Source organism: Bombus affinis, chromosome 5 (genome assembly GCF_024516045.1).
Source record: "Bombus affinis isolate iyBomAffi1 chromosome 5, iyBomAffi1.2, whole genome shotgun sequence".
NCBI lineage: Eukaryota > Metazoa > Arthropoda > Insecta > Hymenoptera > Apidae > Bombus > Bombus affinis.
The window spans coordinates 365,760-388,888 of NC_066348.1; the positions used below are offsets into that span (position 1 = coordinate 365,760).

The following is a 23,129-nucleotide window of genomic DNA, read 5'->3' on the forward strand; positions in this document are numbered from 1 at the left end:
GTATGGTATATAAATTATATAGGTCAAAATATCTGCGCATGACGTTTTAGGTCGATAAAATTCAACGAGTTCCATTTTGTTAAATTGGACAACCGTGAACGATCCCTTGTCTTTGTTGCAACTACGGGAAGATAGGAGAAACCTATCTTCCACGAACGATGCCCCCCGTCAACAACCTCCCCTCAAGGACGGCCAGCATCTCTTTCAAAACGCCGATATGGAGATCGACCAATTAGCAACAGCGCTCATTTCCCTCACCTTTGGAACGAAAGCTTTCTTTGACGAATCCGAGGATCTCATGTCCTTAGACCCACCCAATATAGTTTTCCTCGACGGCATCGTCGAGACGGAGAGTCACTCTCCGGTACGATCTCGACGACGATTCAAGTAACTCTCGGATACGTAGTGATTGCCCCATGCATTAACATTGAGTACAACTTAGACGCTAAAGAAGAGTAGAGTTCGTCATCCCGTTGACCGTGGATTCGTTATTGAGCCTAGGATCATCGTCATAAGCTTCTCGAGTATCAAATTATCGCGATTACTTGTCCAATTCCATCATGGTCATGTTTGCACTGGTAAATATCTCCTCTATTGCATAACGATCACGTCTAGCGCCAATAGGGATTCGTTTCACGCCCTTAACCCTAACTCTAATCTTAACGCCAAATCGACATATATATATGTCGGAGATGGAAAAACACCGGAACCTCTCCTTGGATTCTCGGGAATACCGTAATGTTGTAATTTAGATTAAACAAATGTCGCTCCGATTGTTCGAGGTTTATGATAGTGAGCTTGGGCTCGAGGCGACAACCAGTCGCCGAACGTAGCCGCGGTCAAGGGATGAACGTTTTATCTAACAAAGGCACAGAGTAACTCTATACCTCTCCTTTAAAGAAATAGCCGTAGCGACACGTGGCAGTAAATATTTCAAAGGTTTCTGTTCCGTGGCTCGCCACACGCAGATCCTATCCTTCGGGTAAGATGATCTCCAGATGGCAATATACCTCCGCAGTATGTTTAGCTAACGTGAGGACCCGCAATAAATCTTAAGATTTAGTCAAGCAAAGTTCTTCATTTAGACAAACGGTCCTTGTTGCAACTACGGGAAGATAGGAGAAGCCTATCTTCCACGAACGATGCCCCCCGTCAACAACCTCCCCTCAAGGGCGGCCAGCATCTCTTTCAAAACGCCGATATGGAGATCGACCAATTAGCAACAGCGCTAATTTCCCTCGCCTTTGGAACGAAAGCTTTCTTTGACGAATCCGAGGATCTCATGTCCTTAGACCCACCCAATATAGTTTTCCTTGACGGCATCGTCGAGACGGAGAGTCACTCTCCGGTACGATCTCGACGACGATTCAAGTAACTCTCGGATACGTAGTGATTGCCCCATGCATTAACATTGAGTACAACTTAGACGCTAAAGAAGAGTAGAGTTCGTCATCCCGTTGACCGTGGATTCGTTATTGAGCCTAGGATCATCGTCATTAGCTTCTCGAGTATCAAATTATCGCGATTACTTGTCCAATTCCATCATGGTCATGTTTGCACTGGTAAATATCTCCTCTATTGCATAACGATCACGTCTAGCGCCAATAGGGATTCGTTTCACGCCCTTAACCCTAACTCTAATCGTAACGCCAACCCGACATATATATACATACATATATATATTTTATACATACATACATATATCAATTTTTATACACACAATTATACATATTTATATATGTATGTGTATATATATATATATATTTATATAATATATTACAATCATTTAATAAACTTTCATTTTCATTTAATATTTTCATTTAATAATTTAATAAACCTTCGTCCCGCAAAGGCAAATAAATTCACGCATAACATTTCTTTGTTCTAGGATTGTATTTGTTGAAAGATGGATAGCATTAAGCGCTGGAATAAAGAATGACGAATCGTTATTCTTTAACCATCGTACTTAGACACATATTTATTGAGCTACTTGTATTTTAATCGAAGTCTAATATCCTCCATCTGTAGGCGTAAATATTACTGCCGTTGTTAATGTTATTTAAGTTTTACTACTGGAAAGGACATTTAAGTTTGAAGGCAGGCAAGTCTACTGTTCTTAAAGCTGACATTTAGACATCTAAGATTTTTTGTGTCTTTATTGACAAAAATATATTTGACTTTGCATATCTAAAATAAAGGATTTGCGTTATTTAATGATATGAGATAAAAGAAATACTATGCATATGATTTGATTGAAATTTTGAAAGTGTATAGACCCTGTTTTAGAAATATGAGTATTAATTCGGTAGACTATAAATTTATATTACAAAATTAACTGTTTTCTACTTTTGTTGTACTTTTCTTCTACTTTCTGGACATTTTACTGAAAATGCTGGAGATTTTAAATCAGTAATTAATAAAGTGAATTCATAAAATAACTTTTAAACGCATTGCTATCTAAAGTACAAATTCTTACGTTTTTAAAAATATATTCTTATAGTTATTGTATGTAACGTACTTGAATCTTTACGTGTATGGTTAAAATATTTTGTCCGCATTTTATTCAGTCATTTAAAATATCAAAGCAAACTTATTTCAAGTGAAAAATAATCCTTATTCCTATAAGCAGTATTCATTACAAGAACTAATTTTACATATATAATCGTAACAAAAAAGAAACATTAAACAGGCATTTATAGTTATTGACATTTATCTTTTGTATGTTCATTTACGAGGAAATGGTACTTAATGTAAAAGCGACTGGATTTCATATTTTTAACTATTGTGTACATGTATTGAATCTTATTGTTCTTCTTAAAAATTAAATGAATACTCATAATCCTAAAACATCCTTTCTATGTTGTACTAGATATATATACAATTAAAATGTGTAATAATGTGAATGATAAACTAGTTCGAATAATTATTTTGCTTAAACGTAAGTTAATTGAAATCAGATGAATGTTATACACGCATTATACCGTGCATTATGAACTATTGATTGATTGATGCTCATATTTAATTATTAACGAGAAAATTAGAAAAATCAAATTGAATTTAATCTGTCCTTCTTATATTTATTAAGATGAGTTCTGGGACTTGAAACACTCGAGATTAGAAATTTTGATTAATGTTTCACATTATCACTGGACGCTTGTTGTAATATCTTTTGTACGAGATACACTATACATACACAAGATCAAAATGGAATTTCGAAACGGTCGTATCGTTCAACAAAAATCTCTTTTATCTTTGATCCTCTTCATAAAAATGCAATTCTCCTTTACAGAACATCATATAACATTTATTGTACGATATATTGTTCAATTATATTTCGAAATTTTCAGCTTCGAATCTTTGTTTAATTATACTGTAGAATTAAATATCATGCGTTATTTAAATATAGAGATAGACTAAACTTTTGTCCACATTTATTAAAGCTGTATCAACTGAGATGTTTAAATTTGCGAAATTTCATGGACTTTTATATTTAATTTTTCATCATGAATCCCGCTTTGCGATACAATACATATTAGATTTATAATATCTTAAATTTACAGTACCAATGCTGATTTTATCTGAAACTATTTGTTTGCAAATGATATCTTTCTTCGTTGGAATTACCCTTCACTTATAAATTAATAATTATTAACATTGAACAGTATTGTTAAACTTCAATAAAAATAGGATCGATAACTAAATGTTAGTTAAAGAAACTTCCTATTACAGGTATAACAAATCATATTGAATTTTGTTTAGAAAACAATAATAAAAATGGGTGTCTTTTTGTGAAAGTAATTTACAGCATATCACTCGACTTATTCATATAAGAGATATTAGTTTGTTTAAATACCCTGTTGCACCATTTTATTCATTTTCAACCCAATTTTTTCACAACATTAAAAAATATTTTAAGCCTGAAGAAAAACATGAAAAACTTCTTATTAGCATGATTTCATGCTAAACATCCTCTTAAGATATTATAAATCTTTCTTGTTTACTAAAACCAGAGCCTAACTGAAATATACGAGTATCGCAACAGGATTAATCGTAATACATGATTAAATACAAGCAATATGTAAGCTATATTTTTACTTTTTACTTCAGAAATAAATATTTCACGAGCATCGTCTTTAGCTTAAGGAAAATAAACTTGTGAAATTTAATTTAAAGCTTCGTAAAACATGGAAATGTTGCAGGATAACAAATCAGAAAAGATATATTAAATAAATCGCAGTTCAGGTATCTATAACATGTGATTCTCTTAACAAATCTGTTTCATTCATCAAGCAACTGCAAAATTTCCGTAAAATCAGAAGCGGTTTCACAAATTATAGGCATTCGTAAACATGATAGATAAGAGTTAGTATCGCGGCGTTTTAGAGTATCTATGAGCGTAATATGGAAAGTAAAAAGATGTATAATAAAAATAGTTCACTTTCCAAGCTATCGCTAACATTGTAACGAATTATTATACATATAACGGCTCACGAAACTACTCGGACGCTTACAGAAACTTTCCATGAATATTTTGTTGAAGCTTTTCATGAATTTCAAGATGCATTAGGCTGTCTCAAAAGTTTCTTTCGTTTTGTTCTATTACTACAAAATAGATCATACATAAATCGATAAAATAATATAAAACAAAAAGTGTCGTGCATCTATTATTTCCTTATGAAACGAAAGAAACTTTTGAAACAAATGTAAATAGGAATTATAAGATGCTTATTGATTACCATCGGTATTTGGACAGTTAATTATGTATTGTATAAATAAGTCACAATATTTTTAGTAGGAGCATTTTTACCCCTAATCAATCATATGTTTAAAAATACTCTTTACATTGTACATTAGTTTTTTGCTATGTGTACGTCTGCAATAAGCATCTTCTAGCTTCCATATATATATTTCCAAATTAGTCTCAATTTTTACCGGTGTAATCATGATAGACACGTCTCGTTACATTGAAGTGAAGTGAAGAAAAACACTAACACACATAATATATATTCGCAAAAATCTTCTATCTAATATTTTCGTCAACTACTGTATACACATTTATTAGATATTTGTGTGAGATTAAAATCGACAGATACGATAAAAGAATATTGTAGAGGTATAGCAATAAGAAAGTACAAGGAAAGTATAGCTCGTTAATTTGAATTACACCAGATTGTCAGTCATCTATTAGGTCGTGTTAATCTCTGAATAAATTCTTAAATAAATAAGTGTTAATTCAACGAGAGAAACTTAGCATTTATTAGTATTTGTGCTTCTACATTACATAATGAATAGGTCTTTTAGGGAAGAAATTCTTAGATAAAGAAGTGTTAATTAAACTAGAGACACTTAACATTTATTAGCATTTGTTCTTCCCCATTACTTCTTGAATAGGTCCTTTAGGGAAGAACAGAGAGATGGTTCGCTGAATTCCGTCTGCTTTTGATTCTTGCTATTTCAAAACCAATTTGTCACTTTACCTGACATTGGTTTGTTCGGAGATACCGAGGGCTTTCCGCTCGACCCGGAAGCCCTCGGTATCTCCGTATCGTTTCCCTTCTGCGCCGTTAACATCTTCTCAATTGCGCTACCAAATACCTACGGACAAAATTGTTCTTATAAATTTATGAATATTATGTGTTTACGTATTTGAATGAAAATTTTTATGAAACGAGATTTCGCGTTAAAATACGTAATAGTAAGTACGATAACTTACATGTTCTTTTTACCAAGATGAAAATGTATATGTAAATAGAATTATTTATATGTAATATTTATGTAGTACCGGGGCCAGAAGGCCTAAGGTATCGGCCGAACTGTAAACAATGTACCGTTGGGTCCTTTAAGTGGACAGTTTACGTAAAAAGGCTGCGTGACCTTGATCACGGGGGTTTCGGGATACCTGTTCCGAAGAACGGGAAAAGGTAGAGCGGGCAGAGCGTGTAGAGCGAGCAGAGCGTGTAGAGCGAGCAGAGCGTGTAGAGTGTGGAGAGTATGGAGAGCGTGAAGAGCGTGTGGAGTGTGCGGAGTGGACAGAGCTCGAATTGGGAAGCAGAAAGCTGCATGCGAGAATAGAACGTAGAACAGCATTGTAATCATTTCGTTGCTCTTAATAATATATATTAAATCAAAACATCATCACTCAGAAAGGACAACATCATCACTTGTCCTTTCTCTCTAAGATCCATTTGGATACTACATAAATTTTGGGGGCTCGAGCCGGGATCTAGAGCGCTAAGTGACAAGTGAAAGGGATATTTCGGAACAATGAGTGACTACAATGCAGGAGAAGCAGTGTTGACTGACGAGCAGGTGGCTCAGATGCAAGTACCGGAGTTAAAAGACGAGCTGAGAAGACGACGGCTGAGATTAGCGGGTAGAAAACGCGAGCTGGTAGCGCGATTGCTGGCTGCGGTACGTTTAGAGCGGGAACACGGTGCACGAGAAGAAGACGATGACGACGACGATGATTTAGAGGACGACGATGACGATGAGATGGGCGTGATTGGGGACCGTTTAGACGGCAACGATCCAGGGAATCACGATCTCAATAGTCAAGTTCGGGTGACTCCAGTGGGAAGACGTCGAAGCCAAGACGAGCGTAAGTGCACAGTGTTAACGTTTGAAGACGTGGAAGGCTCGTTAAAAAAATTCAGCGGAGATGACCTACCGAATGTAACTCAGTGGATAAGAGATTTCGAGGAAATGGCGGAAGTGTGTGGCTGGTCGGACATCCACATGGTGGTTTTCGCGAGGAAGCTTCTCACAGGCTCTGCTCAAGCTTTCGTACGCCAGGAACGATGCATGAAGTCCTGGGCGAAGTTTAAAATGGCACTGGTAGATGAATTCGAAGACGCAGTGAGTGACCGGCAGGTACATCAAGAGTTAGCGCGTAGAACGAAAAGAGCAGACGAGAGTCTGCTCCAATATATGTATAGTATGCGTGAGCTTGCGGGGCAAGGAAGAATCGATACACAGTCGGTGATCGACTATATAATCCAAGGTATTCCCGATGGAGTCTCAAATAAAGCTATACTATCCGGGGCCAGGAATATGCAGCAGTTGAAGGAACGCTTCAAGCAGTATGAAGCGATGAAAAGAGATATGAAGGCGAAAACAAAACTTGGAGAGCACAGGGACGATAAAGCAGAACGATCAGCAATGCGGAATCAGTCGAGACAAACGAGCAGTGATCTCAAAAGGTGTTTCAATTGCGGCGGTGACGATCACTTAAGTGTTACATGTCCGAAGAAAGAGAAAGGTGTGAGGTGCTTCAGGTGCAACGAACTTGGACACATGGCGTCAAGGTGTACAGCACAACCGAAGAAGACCTACATCATTTCAAGACCCAAGAAGAAGAGATACATGAAGGTGGTGACGATAGATGGATGTAGGTTTACAGCGTTGGTAAATACGGGTAGTGATCTCACGTTCATACGATCAGACGAGTATGCGAGGTTAGGATCACAACCGCTAGGAAATGGTAAGCTTAGGTTTGATGGTTTGGGTTCCACGGGCAATGAGACCTGGGGCGAATTTACAAAGATAATGATGGTCGACGGGTGTGCATTCACGGTCACGTTGCACGTCGTCTCAAACAAGGTATTGAGGAGCCACAGCCTGCTGCTGGGTACTGACTTTTTGGATCAGATAGAGTTGCGGGTCAAACGGGGCGAGGTGAGCTTCCTACGGCTTGACGGGCAGGATGATGGTCACGAAGACGCGTCGGAGGTATTGAAGGTCAACGCGATAGAACAGACCGACGAGATAGATCTAGCGCACGTACAAGAACCTCACTACCATGAAGCGATCCGCGATATCATTAGGGGGTATAAGCCAGAGAAGACGCGGGAGGTCGGGATAACCGCGAAAATCGTGTTGAAAAGCGACAAACCCGTGGTACGAAGATCGCGACGGCTGGCGCCGTCTGAGAAAAGGGAAGTGGACGATTTGATGGAGAAGTGGACAGACGAGGGAATTATAAAACCATCGGACTCGGAGTATGCAAGTCCCATAGTTATAGTTAGAAAGAAAGATGGCTCCATCAGGGTCTGTGTCGATTTCCGCGAGCTTAATGAGCTCATCGAGTGTCCTCATTTCCCGTTGCCTTTGGTTGAGGACGTGTTAGATGCATTGCAGGGCGCTCAGTTCTTCACGACGATAGATCTGAAGGATGGGTTTTTCCACGTGAGTCTAGACAAAGACAGCCAGAAGTACACCTCTTTCGTCACGCCGACGGGGCAATACGAATTTCTGAAGTTGCTGTTCGGTTTAAAGATCTCTCCTATTGTTTTCCAGAAGTACATCTCGATGATTTTCAAGGAACTGATGAACAAGGGTATTGTCATTGTGTACATGGACGATATTATTATTCTTGCAAGAAGTTTAAAGGAGGCGTGGGAACGTTTGCGAATGGTCTTAGAGTTAACTAAGCAGCATGGGTTAGTCATAAACTGGAAGAAATGTCGCTTTATGCAGAAGGAAATTGAGTATTTGGGACATATAATCTCGGAAAACACCATAAAGCCGTCCTCTCATAAAACTAGGGCCGTTGCTAATTTTCCCAAGCCAACATCTGTCAGGAAAGTTCAGAGCTTTTTGGGACTTACGGGGTATTTCCGAAAATTCATTAGGGGTTATGCGAAGATCGCCAGGCCTCTAACGGACCTGCTGAAAAAGGAGGTAGAGTTCCAGTTCGGGGATCGAGAACTAGAAGCGTTCGAATCGCTGAAAGCAGCGCTTACCAGCGGGCCTGTGTTAAAATTATATAGGGTGGGCGCCGAGACTGAATTGCATACAGACGCGTCCGCGGAGGGTTACGGGGCGATTCTAATGCAGCTGGATCTAAACGACGGAAAATTTCATCCAGTTTACTTTGCCAGCGGAAAGACCACCGCCGCAGAAGCAAAGTACACCAGCTACGAACTGGAGGTACTGGCGATAGTAAAGGCATTAAATAAGTTTAGGGTATACCTGTTAGGTATGCCGTTCACTATTGTCACTGATTGTCAGGCATTCGCCCTGACGATGAGAAAGAAAGATTTATGCGTGCGCGTAGCCAGATGGGCGATATTGCTAGGTGAGTTTAAGTATCAGGTGTGTCATCGACCAGGAAAAAGTATACGGCATGTGGATGCTCTGAGTAGAAATCCACTGCCAAGTACTATGTACGTAGCGGAAAATGAAGACGGGCTGATTGCGCGGTTGAGAAGTGCGCAGGACAGGGATGTCGAGGTCCGCGGGATTGTAGATGCTGTAACGCGCAATCAGGTCGAGGGATATCTCATAAGGAACAACATATTGTATTGTGGTGGCACTCGACAAGCCAAATACCACCACTCGATACTAACTAGTGTCGGACGACGGCAGCGCAGTGGTTAACGTCTTAGGTTGCGAACGTTCGGAACCCGGGTTCGAATCCCGGCGACCGGAGTCCGATTTTACTCCCACGCACCAAAAAACGGAGGAAAAATCAGCAGTGCCCCAGCAGCGACATCTACAGCCCCCAGTGACAATTACAGCGGACCAGGCTCAACAACTATAACTCACTCACGGCCACCTCAACATTGGTGACCCCGACGTGATCGACAGCAAAAACTGAGGTGTGACCGTGATAGCACTACTGAGAGCTTTCATCATCGCGAATCTAGACCTGTGGCAAGCTGAACCCCACCGCTACGACGAACACGGAGCAGTAGCAGCCTTTCCTTCAGCGAACCTCGACACCTCCTCACCTCCGATCGCGCGCAAAAGCAGGTGACAGGATACGAGACGATGACCAAGCCAGGAGTGATGTAGCCATCGCAAAGTTCATGGGCATCACCACCAGCACGTCATACTAAAATGAGGAACAGAGGCTCCCACACCCGTACGCAGAACGCCCGCACCGTACTGACAGGTATCCACCGCCACATTGAAGACTTCGCGCAACGTCCGCACGAATTGGACAACAGTCGGCTGACGCTTTATTACACTAAGATTCTAACGCTATCACTGGTAAGGGGGTACTGTGGTGGCACTCGACAAGCCAAATACCACCACTCGACACTAACTAGTGTCGGACGACGACAGCGCAGTGGTTAACGTCTTAGGTTGCGAACGTTCGGAACCCGGGTTCGAATCCCGGCGACCGGAGTCCGATTTTACTCCCACACACCAAAAAACGGAGGAAAAATCAGCAGTGCCCCAGCAGCGACATCTACAGCCCCCAGTGACAATTACAGCGGACCAGGCTCAACAACTATAACTCACTCACGGCCACCTCAACAGTATAAAGAATGTAATGACGATTTGCTAGTGGTAGTACCGAAGGCTATGCAGATTCAGATAGTCAGGCGGGCACACGAACGGGGGCACTTCGGGGCCACCAAGACAGAGGCGATAGTCAAGAAAGATTTTTGGTTTAAGGGACTACGTGAGAAGGTCGAACATGTGATAGCCAACTGTCTTGACTGCATCCTAGCCGAACGAAAATCGGGCAAACAGGAGGGATATTTAAACCCTTTAGACAAAGGCGATACTCCGCTAGACACCTACCATATCGACCACGTGGGACCCATGACAGCTACACGGAAAAAATATGTACACATCTTTGTAGTAGTGGATGCTTTCACTAAGTTTACGTGGCTTTACCCCACCAAGTCTACTGATGCCGCAGACGTTATCGACCGGTTGAAGAGGCAAGCGGCTGTTTTTGGAAATCCACGACGAATCATTTCAGATCGGGGAACAGCGTTCACATCCAACGCCTTCCGAGAATATTGCGAGGAAGAAAACATAGAGCATTTGCTAACCACGACGGGGGTTCCGAGGGGGAATGGACAGGCAGAGAGGGTCAACAGGACACTTATACCATTATTAACCAAACTGGCTGCTCCTAAACCTGATGATTGGTACAAGCACGTCGACCAAGTCCAGAGGTACTGAAATTCCACCATAAACAGAAGCACGGGGAAAACTCCATTCCAGCTACTTGTCGGGGTTGAAATGCAAATCAAGGAAGATGCACAGGTCAGAAAATTAATCGACGAAGAATGGGCTGCAAAATTCGAGGAACAGCGTCGTGAGTTACGCGAGGACGCCAAAAGAAAGATCGCTGCGACGCAAGAAGAAAACCGGAGGAATTTCAACAAAAGACGGAGGAGTGCGAAGCAGTATCTAAGGGGAGATTTGGTAGCCATTAAGAGAACCCACTTTGGCCCAGGTTTAAAACTCGGATGAAAATTTTTAGGGCCGTACCGGGTATCACTAATAATGCGGAATGACCGGTACATGATGGAGAAAGTAGGGGAGCATGAGGGGCCTGCGCACACATCGACGACCGCAGACTTTATGAAGCCTTGGGTCCTCAACGCAGAAGATGACGCCTCCGACGATAGCGAAACTGAAGACCACATCTGAGGGCAGATGTTATTGCAGGATGGCCGAATGTAGTACCGGGGCCAGAAGGCCTAAGGTATCGGCCGAACTGTAAACAATGTACCGTTGGGTCCTTTAAGTGGACAGTTTACGTAAAAAGGCTGCGTGACCTTGATCACGGGGGTTTCGGGATACCTGTTCCGAAGAACGGGAAAAGGTAGAGCGGGCAGAGCGTGTAGAGCGGGCAGAGCGTGTAGAGCGAGCAGAGCGTGTAGAGCGAGCAGAGCGTGTAGAGTGTGGAGAGTGTGGAGAGCGTGTGGAGTGTGCGGAGTGGACAGAGCTCGAATTGGGAAGCAGAAAGCTGCATGCGAGAATAGAACGTAGAACAGCATTGTAATGATTTCGTTGCTCTTAATAATATATATTAAATCAAAACATCATCACTTGTCCTTTCTCTCTAAGACCCATTTGGATACTACATTTATATGCTTGTATTTAAAATATTTTCATGCTTAAAGAATAAAGGTCATAATGTTATAAATATTTAAATCCTTGCACCTCTCCTTTATCGCGCAAGAAAGAGAAATTAAAAGTTTCACTCCAGAGAATGAGCTTCGTTCTAAAACAAATCAAATAACATATATTTAAGTATTTAACTGTTATTTAATATTCCTATATTATTAATATAGATGAGAAGTCGATAAGATAGTTTACAATCATTAAGTACAGTATCGCAGATCCACCATCAGAGATCAGTAATATTAAAATAAAATTCATGTTGGATTAAAAGTGTGGTTAAGTTGGGGCTAACCCCAAATTTGCAAATTTTGACCTAAGTCAAAAAGTGGCCATTTTTGCACCTCCTCGCGAACGAAAAATTCTTGTGCGACGTTTAAGAGAATTTATCAAAAAAAAAAGAAAGAATTATTAGCATTTATACGAAATGTGACATGGAAGTTGAAAAAGATGAGTGTAGAGATGAAAAAAATTAAGCAGAGGTCAAACTTACGCGCTACACTTGATCTTCATTTTCTTTAAATTTTGATCCAGCTGATAAATCAGTAATTAAACCAAGGGAACTAAGTTTGAAATCAAGCGAATCTGAAATACTATCAGACTGTTGCTACGTAGTTGCTGCTGAGTGCCGAGACGTGCAGACGTGTGTCCAGTGCCCTGTGAAGTTCACAAAACTCCACGTGACGCCCATCTGTCGAAAGCGAATCCAACTAACCTAGCCAGGGGTTAACAGCCTCTCGACTAGTTCTTTCACACTGAATTAACTAGCTTGATGATGGCTCTATCATTTCCAACAGGCTCCCCGGAGCTAAATTATAACACCGCCATTTTTCCTCCCCCGTGGCAAGAGGGCAACACATCTATCCGACCAAGACAAATGTAAACAAGAGTCAAACCAAACCATCAGCCAGCCAAGTGACCACCTACAATAGATTCTCAATACTGGAGTCCACGGAAGACTCCATGATTACAACCGAAAAGGTAAATAATCTCCATACTCAAAGAATTCCCCCTCCCCCACCGATATTCATTAACGACGTAATCGACATACAGTCAATGATTAAGACTATCGAAAAAGACATCAGCAAAGAGGACTACAAGTTAAAGATTAACAACAACCACGTGAAAATACTGCCGACCCACCCAGACGCCTATAGAAATTTAACCAAGCTATTAAAAACGTTAAACGCTAAATTCCACACATACCAGCTCAAACAAGAAAGACCATTTCGAGTGGTGCTACGCAACATCCATCACTCAGTCGATCTAGACGAACTAAAGTGCGAACTGTCAAATCACGGCTACGAAGTAACTAACATCAGCAACATTAGGCATAGAATCACAAAAAACCCACCATCCTTATTTTTTATAGACTTAAAACAAAAAACAAACAACAAAGAAATCTACAATATCAATCGGCTGATGAACTCCATAGTTAAGTTCGAGCCACCTCTTGTAAAGAAAGAAATAATACAATGCAAAAGGTGCCAAAGGTACGGCCACACACAGAAATACTGCAATCACAACTTCCGGTGCGTAAAATATGCAGGTAATCACCCCACTGACCAATGCACTAAATCCCCGGAAACCCCCGCCAAGTGTATCCACTGTCAAGGAGAGCATCCTGCGAACTACAAAGGATGCTCAGCCTACAAATCGCTACATAATATAAAGTATCCAAAACTGAGACACAAGGACATAAACATACAAGAACCTAAACCCCAAAAACTCACCACACCAACAGTATCCCATGCGCAGGCAACGCAAGGAAACGTATACAACTCGAAAACACACAGTGTACACACAGAAAATAGAATTCCCACCCCACAAAGCACAGACAACTTTACCAGACTCGAAAAACTTATCGAGAAGCAAACTGAGCAAATTAACAACTTGCTGTCACTACTCACACTCTTCATGGACAAATTCATAAGCACAGAAGTAAAATAAAACCAATGCGAATAGCTCTGTGGAACGCCAACGGTCTAGCTCAGCACAAATCTGAACTAGAACTATTCTTAAAACAACAGCAAATCGATGTGATGCTCATATCCGAAACCCACTTCACCGACAAAAACTACCTCAAAATACACGGCTACAACTTCTACCACACCCAACACCCCAGCGGAAAGGATCACGGCGGCACCGGAATCATAATCAAGTCAAACATCAAGCACTACGAACTTCAATCATTCCAGAAAGACTACCTCCAAGCAACAAACGTAGCAATAGAAGACTGTCATGGTACAATCACCACTTCAGCTGTATACTGCCCTCCCAGACACTCCATCGCCAAAGAAGACTTCGACTACTTCCTGGACACCCTGGGCAACTGATTCATAGCCGGAGGACACTACAACGCTAAACACACCCAATGGGGTAGCAGACTGGTTACAGTAAGAGGCAAAAACCTCCTCAACAGCATAATAACCAACAACCTCAACTACCTTACCACATACGAACCCACACACTGGCCCACCGACACAAACAAAATACCCGATCTCCTTGATTTCCTCATAACTAAAAATATCTCGTCAAGACACGTCCAAATCAATTCCTCGGCTGATCTCTCCTCTGACCATTCCCCCGTGATAGTAACAATCAGTTCAACTATCATCGAGAATACACCTAATGGCTCCATTCATAACCAACACACCAACTGGCAGCTCTTTAGAGAAATCTTCGCACACACAACTTCAGCCTCAACTTCACTAAAAACCAATGAAGAAATCGAAGCAGCCACGGAATACCTAAACACGAGCATAATAAACGCTATCCGCTTCTCCACACCGGCAATAACGTCCATCAGCAAACACGAATATCCCCAGTACATATTAAAAAAATAGCAGAAAAGCGTAGATTAAGAAGAGTATGGCAGACCCATAGAACACCGGAGGACAAACGCAAACTAAACAACGCAACTAGAAAACTATCCAAAACCATAAAAAACTACAATAATGACTGTTTTCACAAATATCTCGCCAGCTTGTCCCCCACAGCCGACTCCAACTACTCACTATGGAAGGCCTCCAGGAAACTCACGCGCCCCCCACAAATAATACCTCCAATCCGCCGCCCGCAAGGCGGATAGGCGCGTAGCCCTATAGAAAAAGCCAACCTATTCGCCAAACACTTGTCTGAAGTATTCAAACCCCATTCCTCCGTAGCTGCTGCAGACGTTACCGAATACCTGCACACTCCCTTCCAAATGTCCCCTCCTATTGAGCCCTTCACTTCTGCAGAGATTAAAGAAGCAATCAGTCGCCTAAACCCCAAGAAAGCAGCAGGTCACGACCTAATAGGAAATAAAGCAATCAAGGAACTTCCCATAAAAGGGATTGCACTAGTCGCATCAATCTTTAACGCTATCCTCTGCCTTCAACACTTTCCCAAGGCTTGGAAAATCTCACTAATCGCCCTCATCCCTAAACCCGGTAAACCAATATATGAAACCACCTCTTATCGCCCAATCAGTCTTTTACCTACCCTGTCTAAACTATTCGAGAGGATGCTCACGAATCGTCTCCTCCCACTCCTAGAAGAATTGAAAACACTCCCAGATCACCAATTCGGCTTCCGAAAACAACACTCAACAGTAGAGCAAATCCACCGCATAACCCACATGATCAGCCAAACCCTTGAAAAGAAAAAATACTGTTCAGCGGTATTCTTAGACATCCAACAGGCATTCGACAAAGTATGGCATGAAGGGCTACTCTACAAGATCAAAAAGATCCTACCCCAACCATACTACTCCATCTTAAAATCCTACCTAACCTACAGACAATTCATAGTTAAATGCCTAGGCGCCACTTCCGCAACATTCCCAATAGAATCCGGCATACCCCAAGGTAGTGTCCCCGGACCCCTACTGTTCTCCATCTACACTGCCGACTTACCTATATCAAACGAGGTAACAATAGCAACATTTGCCGACGACACAGCACTATTAGCTACCCACGCAGACCCGGCAATTGCCTCATCCACTCTCCAGCGAAGTCTCGACACCATGGAAAAGTGGTTCCAAAAATGGGGCTTCAAAATAAACGAACAAAAATCCTCTCATGTAACCTTCACGCTCCGAAAACAAACCTGCCCCCAGGTCACCATTAACAACACAATAATCCCAAGCAAGGACTCCGTAAAATACCTGGGCATGACCCTGGACAGGAGGCTAACTTGGAAAAAACATATCTCAGAGAAATCAAAGCAATTAAAGGAAAAACTAAGAAAACTCTATTGGCTCACGGGCCGACGCTCCAAACTAAACATAAAGAACAAAATAACCCTCTACAAGGCCATAATAAAACCTGTCTCGACCTACGGAATCCAACTATGGGGAACAGCAAGTAATTCCAACATTGAAATACTCCAACGCTTCCAATCGAAAACGCTAAGATCCCTATTAAATGCACCCTGGTATGTAACCAACGAAACAATCCACCGTGACCTCAAGATACCTACAGTCAAAGATGAAATACACAAGTTCAGAAGCAGATATAACACAAGAGTCAACAACCACCACAACCCACTAGTCACCCAACTACTGGACACGACGGACCAGATCCGCAGACTAAAAAGAAAATACCCTCTAGATTAAATCCTTCGTTTCTAGTAGAACCAACAATATAAAACTATTATAATCCATGGCATTGTATCACGCCAAATCAAGTTACTGAAAATTCTCAACGAGAATTGATTGTAAATATTCGAATAAATAAATAAAAAAAAAAAGACTGTTGCTACGTGAGAACAATAGCCATCTTGTACTTAGTATTTGCTCGATTCCAAACTCTAATCGATATACCAGCAGAATTTACCAGCAAAATAATTATTCAGAGATTCTGTCGGTAAAACAATTGAAGTTTAAAATCGAACGAATCCGAATTACTGCGAGATCGTTGGTGGCTATTGTTCTCGTAGCAACAAACTTATGGTACTTCAGATTCGTTTGATTTCAAACTACAATTGATTTATCAATAGAGTTGTCGAAGAATTATTTTGTCGATATCGGTGTAGAACAATAGCCAACAACGATCTCGCTGTACTTCATATTTCCTCTATTACAAACGTCGATTCATTTACCAGCAGAGCATCTGAAGAATTATTTCACATGGATCATTTCTTTTTTTTTTTTTTTTTTTATTTATTAGAATATTTACAATCAATTCTCGTTGAGAATTTTCAGTAACTTAATTTGGCGTGATACAATGCCATGGATTATAATAGCTTTATATTGTTGATTCTAGTAGGACTAAGGATTTAATCTAGAGTTTATTTTCTTTTTAGTCTGCGGATCTGGTCCGTCGTGTCCAGTAGTTGGGTGACTAGTGGGTTGTGGTGGTTGTTGACTCTTGTGTTATATCTGCTTCTGGACTTGTGTATTTCATCTTTGACTGTAGGTATCTTGAGGTCTCGGTGGATTGTTTCGTTGGTAACATACCAGGGTGCATTTAATAGGGAACTTAGCGTTTTCGATTGGAAGCGTTGGAGTATTTCAATGTTGGAGTTACTTGCTGTTCCCCATAGTTGGATTCTGTAGGTCCAGACAGGTTTTATTACGGCCTTGTAGAGGGTTATTTTGTTCTGTACGTTTAGTTTGGAGCGTCGGCCCGTGAGCCAATAGAGTTTTCTTAGTTTTTCCTTTAATTGCTTTGATTTCTCTGAGATATGTTTTTTCCAAGTTAGCCTCCTGTCCAGGGTCATGCCCAGGTATTTTACGGAGTCCTTGCTTGGGATTATTGTGTTGTTAATGGTGACCTGGGGGCAGGTTTGTTTTCGGAGCGTGAAGGTTACATGGGAGGATTTTTCTTCGTTTATTTTAAAACCCCATTTTTGGAACCACTTTTCCATGGAGTCGAGACTTCGCTGGAGAGTGAATGAGGCAATTGCCGGGTCTGCGTGAGTAGCTAATAGTGCTGTGTCGTCGGCAAATGTTGCTATTGTTACTTCGTTTGATATGGGTAAGTCGGCAGTGTAGATGGAGAATAGTAGGAGTCCGAGGACACTACCTTGCGGTATGCCGGATTCTATTGGGAATGTTGCGGAAGTGGCGCCTAGACATTTAACTATGAATTGTCTGTTGGTAAGGTAGGATTTTAAGATGGAGTAGTATGGGTGGGGTAGGATTTTTTTAAGCTTGTAGAGTAGCCCTTCATGCCATACTTTGTCGAATGCCTGTTGGATGTCTAGGAATACCGCTGAACAGTATTTTTTCTTTTCAAGGGTTTGGCTGATCATGTGGGTTATGCGGTGGATTTGCTCTACTGTTGAGTGTTGTTTTCGGAAGCCGAATTGGTGATCTGGGAGTGTTTTCAATTCTTCTAGGAGTGGAAGGAGACGATTCGTGAGCATCCTCTCGAATAGTTTAGACAGGGTTGGTAAAAGACTGATTGGGCGATAGGAGCTGGTTTCATATATTGGTTTACCAGGTTTGGGGATGAGGGTGATTAGTGAGATTTTCCACGCCTTAGGAAAGTGTTCAAAGCGGAGGATGGCGTTAAAGATTGATGCGATGAGTGGAATCCCTTTTATGGGAAGTTCCTTGATTGCTTTATTTCCTATTAGGTCGTGGCCTGCTGCTTTCTTGGGGTTTAGGCGACTGATTGCTTCTATGATCTTTGCAGAAGTGAAGGGTTCAATAGGAGGGGACATTTGGAAGGGAGTGTGCAGGTATTCGTGACGTCCGCTGCAGCTATGGAGGAATGAGGTTGGAATACTTCAGTCAAGTGTTTGGCAAATAGGTTGGCTTTTTCTATAGGGCTACGCGCCCATCCACCCTGCGGGCGGCGGATTGGAGGTATTATTTGTGGGGGGCGCGTGAGTTTCCTGGAGGTTTCCATAGTGAGTAGTTTGAGTCGGCTGTGGGGGACAGGCTGGCGAGATATTTGTGAAAACGGTCATTATTGTAGTTCTTTATGGTTTTGGATAGTTTTCTAGTTGCGTTGTTTAGTTTGCGTTTGTCCTCCGGTGTTCTATGGGTCTGCCATATCCTTCTTAGTCTACGTTTTTCTGCTATTTTTTTTTTTTTTAATATGTACTGGGGGTATTCGTGATTGCTGATGGACGTTTTTGCCGGTGTGGAGACGCGGATAGCGTTTATTATGCTCGCATTTAGGTATTCCGTGGCTGCTTCGATTTCGTCATTGGTTTTTAGTGAGGTTGAGGCTGAAGTTGTGCGGGTAAAGACTTCTCTAAAGAGCTGCCAGTTGGTGTGTTGGTTATGAATGGAGCCATTAGGTGTATTCTCGATGATAGTTGAACTGACTGTTACTATCACGGGGGAATGATCAGAGGAGAGATCAGCCGAGGAATTGATTTGGACGTGTATTGACGAGATATTTTTAGTTATGAGGAAATCAAGGAGATCGGGTATTTTGTTTGTGTCAGTGGGCCAGTGTGTGGGTTCGTATGTGGTAAGATAGTTGAGGTTGTTGGTAATTATGCTGTTGAGGAGGTTGTTGCCTCTTACTGTAACCAGTCCGCTGCCCCATTGGGTGTGTTTAGCGTTGTAGTCTCCTCCGGCAATGAATCTGTTGCCCAGGGTGTCCAGGAAGTAGTCAAAGTCTTCTTTGGCGATGGAGTGTCTGGGAGGGCAGTATACAGCTGAGGTGGTGATTGTACCATGATAGTCTTCTATTGCTACGTTTGTTGCTTGGAGGTAGTCTTTCTGGAATGGTGGAAGTTCGTAGTGCTTGATGTTTGCTTTGATTATGATTCCGGTGCCGCCGTGGGCCTTTCCGCTGGGGTGTTGGGTATGGTAGAACTTGTATCCGTTTATGTTCAGGTAGTTTTTGTCGGTGAAGTGGGTTTCAGATATGAGCATTATGTCGATTAGCTGGTGTTTTAGGAAGAGTTCTAGCTCAAGTTTGCGTTGCGCTAGACCATTGGCATTCCACAGAGCTATGCGTCTTGGTTTTATTTTGTGTCTGGGCGTATTAATTTATCCATGATGAGTGTTAATAGCGATAGCAAATTGTTTATTTGCTCTAATTGTTTCTCTATTAGCTTTTCAAGTCTAGAGACGTTGTCTGTGTTAGGTGAGGTGGGGGCACTATTTTGGGGAGGATTCCTGTGGCTATTTGGTGTATTTTGAGTGCCTTGTACCGCTTGGGCATAGGAGTTTGAGGGAGTGGTGAGTTTGATAGGGCTGGGTGTTTGATTGGTTGGGGGGATTGGGATAACGGTGGATTTCGGCGAGCTGGGTGTTTGGTAATTTTCCTTTTTTGTTCTAAGTTTGGGGTATTTGCTTGAGTATAGAGTTTTGTAGGCTGAGCAGCCTTTGTAGTTGGCAGGATGATCACCTTGACAGTGGATACACTTCGCTGGGGTTTCCGGTGATTTCCTGCACTGGTCGGTGGGGTGTGTACCTGTACATTTGACGCAGCGGAAGGTGTGGTTGCAGTATTTCTGCGTGTGCCCATATCTTTGGCACCTTTTGCATTGGACTATCTCCTTTTTGGTTTGCGGTGGTTCGAATTTAACGATGGCGTTCATTAAGCGACTGATATTGTAGATTTCCTTGTTGTTTGGTTTCTGTTTTAAATCGATGAAAAATAGGGATAGCGGGTCTTTTGTGACTCTATGCCTTATGTTGCTGACATTGGTGACTTCGTGGCCGAGTTTCGACAGTTCTATTTTTAGTTCGTCGATGTCTGCGGAGTGGTGGATGTTTCGTAGCACCACCCGAAAAGGTCTTTCTTCTTTGAGTTGGTAGGTGTGGAAGTTGGCGTTCAGGGCCCTGAGTGTCTTGGTGAGCTTCCTGTAAGCTTCTGGATTCGTCGGCAGGATTTTTACTTGATTGTTGGTTATCTTCAGGTTATAGTCCTCCTTGGAGATATCTCTCTCTAAGGACTTGGTCATTGTCTGGATGTCGATGACATCATTAACAAATATTGGTGGGGGAGGGGGGCTTCTCTGTGCTTGTTGGTTTGGTGGCGGGCCTGCGATTTCCATGGCGTCGTTTGAGGATTCTAGTATTGCGAACCTATTGTGGGTGTTGAATTGTGTTGTTTGCTGTTGGTTTGAGTTTGTATTTGGTGATTCAATTTTACGTTTTTTCGCCTTATTGGCATCGTTGGCGCGTGGAGATCTGCTGCACTTCTGCCACGGGGGGAGTAGTGCGGGGTAGTTGTAAGTTTGCGTGGGCGAGCCTGGTGGTGAATGCTGGGCCATCATCGAGCTAGCTATTTCAATATAAATAACTAGTCGTGAGGCTATGAGGCAAGGTTCGGGTAGGGGTTAGCTGCGTAGGCTTTTCTTCTCTCTGGCGGATAGGAAACACTTGGAAGGATAGGAGCACGTTGTGTTCACTTTCGACGGTTGGGTGACACGTGTTGCTTTCGAACTTCACTGGGCACTAGAGACACGTCTGTACGCTTCGGCACTCAACAGCGAACGACACATGGATCATGTAGAAAAAAAAACGAACACGAAAATGGAACTGTAATAACATTTTTTATTCCTTGTTGAGAGCCGTTCTTAAACATTTTGCAGGAATTTTCCCTTCGCAAGAAGATCGAAAAATAACCACTTTTGACGCTCTGTTTTCATCCCATATGAATTTTATCTTTAATATTACCGATTGATAATAATGTCACTGCGATATTGTCCGCAATGATTGCAAATTATCTTCTCCACGTTTCACCTATATCGATAATACAGAATATCAAACAACAATTATTTAATTTCACATTGTTGTTGACTTTATTAATTTTTACGATAAAGTGCATTCTCTGGAAGAGATTTTACGATTTACGATTTTCTTTTTCATTCCTCCTTTCACCTACGATGGTTCTTAAACAAGAAACGATATCGTAACGAGAAATACAACTTACCTGAGCGTCCACTTTGGTTCCACTAGTGTTGTCCCATACGACTTTGTGTTTGACCTCGCTATTAGGGGACTTTTTACCGAACATTTTCTTCACCGCCTTCACTACCTTCAATTTATCGAACCTAAGACTTAAACTGGCCGTTACTAAATCTTCCGGCTTCTTCGACATCGGTTGGTGTCTCTTCGTGAACCAATTCGACGGTGCCATAAAGTTCGAAATAGCGGCTTTCGAGGATCCGCTAAGCTTACTTTTAGCTCCGTGCAATGTCGACACGTCGAAGCTGTTGGAACGGAAGCTCTTCAATCGACTTCCTTTCTGTTCGGTCGTTTTTCCGGGCCAGTTTGATTCGCTATCGTCCCGCGAACTCGGCGCTTCCTCGCCGCATCGGTTGATTTCCGTCGCGGAAGACCCTACCGAGCTTAGGATCGATATCAGATCCGTATTAGAGCAGACAATGCCCGCAGCACCGGAAACGGATGCACTCGCGGCTCTTGGCAGTTCCGAGACGCGCTTTCGGAGAGAAGACGTCGGCGAAACCGACAGAGTAGGCATTTCAAAGAATCGTTGCTTCGGCTGTTCAGTGTAACGTTGAGCAGAACTGTTACCCTCCAGCGGCTGTATTTCGTACACTTGCTCCGTCGACGTCCTGTACATCCTTAAGCGCACCTGGCAAACGGATTGCTTTTATTCGAAAGACAGTTTCTTTTTTATCATAATTCGTGCGTTATGATACATGTTTCGATGATTGAGCCGTTAAGCGTGACAAAGCGATGGAATTGTTTTGCACAGAAATTCTGGTTCTAAAATTATGTTAGGGATTCTAGGGCGTAATAACATCTTGGAACGCAAAGTTATCGATGTGTCGATGAAAGTTAAGCGAGCTTTATCGAAGCACACGTTCGAGTCTTTGGGCGATTGCTAGGAATACGCGTAATGTTCTTTTCTGTGAGCTGAAAAGTCGAACGACTATAAAAGGCGTTTGTAGAGGATTTCAAAGCGGAAGAAGAAGCAATACAAATGTTTAGAATCAGAAATTATCTGTTTATATAGAGATCTGTTTGATGCAAGATCTAAAATCAATCAAATCGGATTGTACGGACGTATTTGTCTGTGTTAATCCTTTGACGTCGATACCAACGATGTATATAGCGAATGGCGGTTATCAGCAAAGATTATGAGCACGTAGGGAAGAACAGAACTGAACGCTTGCTGTTCCAATAATGACGATCCATAAAAGTCTGAACTCTAATAAAAAAACGCATGATAACGAATACAGCGCGTATTCTTTCGTATGTCTTCAATGAGTATGTATAAGTTTGCTCGTAACAGAGTTGAAAAATGCCTGTAGCGTTCCAAGTTTGAACAACGTTTGTGTCGCGCGAAAGTTGAACAATATCTGAACCGCTTGAACGTTAACAAGTA

At 41.9% G+C, this 23,129-nt stretch overlaps 3 protein-coding genes across 7 annotated transcripts in view; 1 reads left to right on the top strand and 2 right to left on the bottom strand.

Annotated features, from left to right (window-relative positions):
• Positions 1–258, top strand: part of LOC126916882 (uncharacterized) — a 95,964-nt gene extending 95,706 nt beyond the window's left edge. For all 3 annotated transcript variants that reach the window (XR_007710776.1, XR_007710775.1, XR_007710774.1), the window contains one exon: positions 51–258. The gene's annotated coding sequence lies outside the window, so the exon portion shown is untranslated. The remainder of the gene's footprint in view (positions 1–50) is intronic.
• LOC126916883 (uncharacterized) overlaps positions 1–23,129 on the bottom strand; it is a 193,689-nt gene that overhangs the window by 158,348 nt on the left and 12,212 nt on the right. The window lies entirely within an intron of this gene.
• LOC126916890 (uncharacterized) overlaps positions 1–23,129 on the bottom strand; it is a 109,999-nt gene that overhangs the window by 83,221 nt on the left and 3,649 nt on the right. Inside the window, exons 4-6 of one of the 2 annotated variants that reach the window (XM_050723174.1) lie at positions 22,099–22,373; positions 21,708–21,873; positions 5,003–5,595 (exon numbers count right to left, since the gene is read on the bottom strand). In XM_050723174.1, the coding sequence (XP_050579131.1) occupies positions 5,455–5,595; positions 21,708–21,873; positions 22,099–22,373 (582 nt within the window). In that variant the 3' untranslated portion in view covers positions 5,003–5,454. Of the gene's footprint in view, positions 1–5,002; positions 5,596–21,707; positions 21,874–22,098; positions 22,374–23,129 lie in introns of those variants that run through there. The other variant, XR_007710798.1, reaches the window with a different exon arrangement.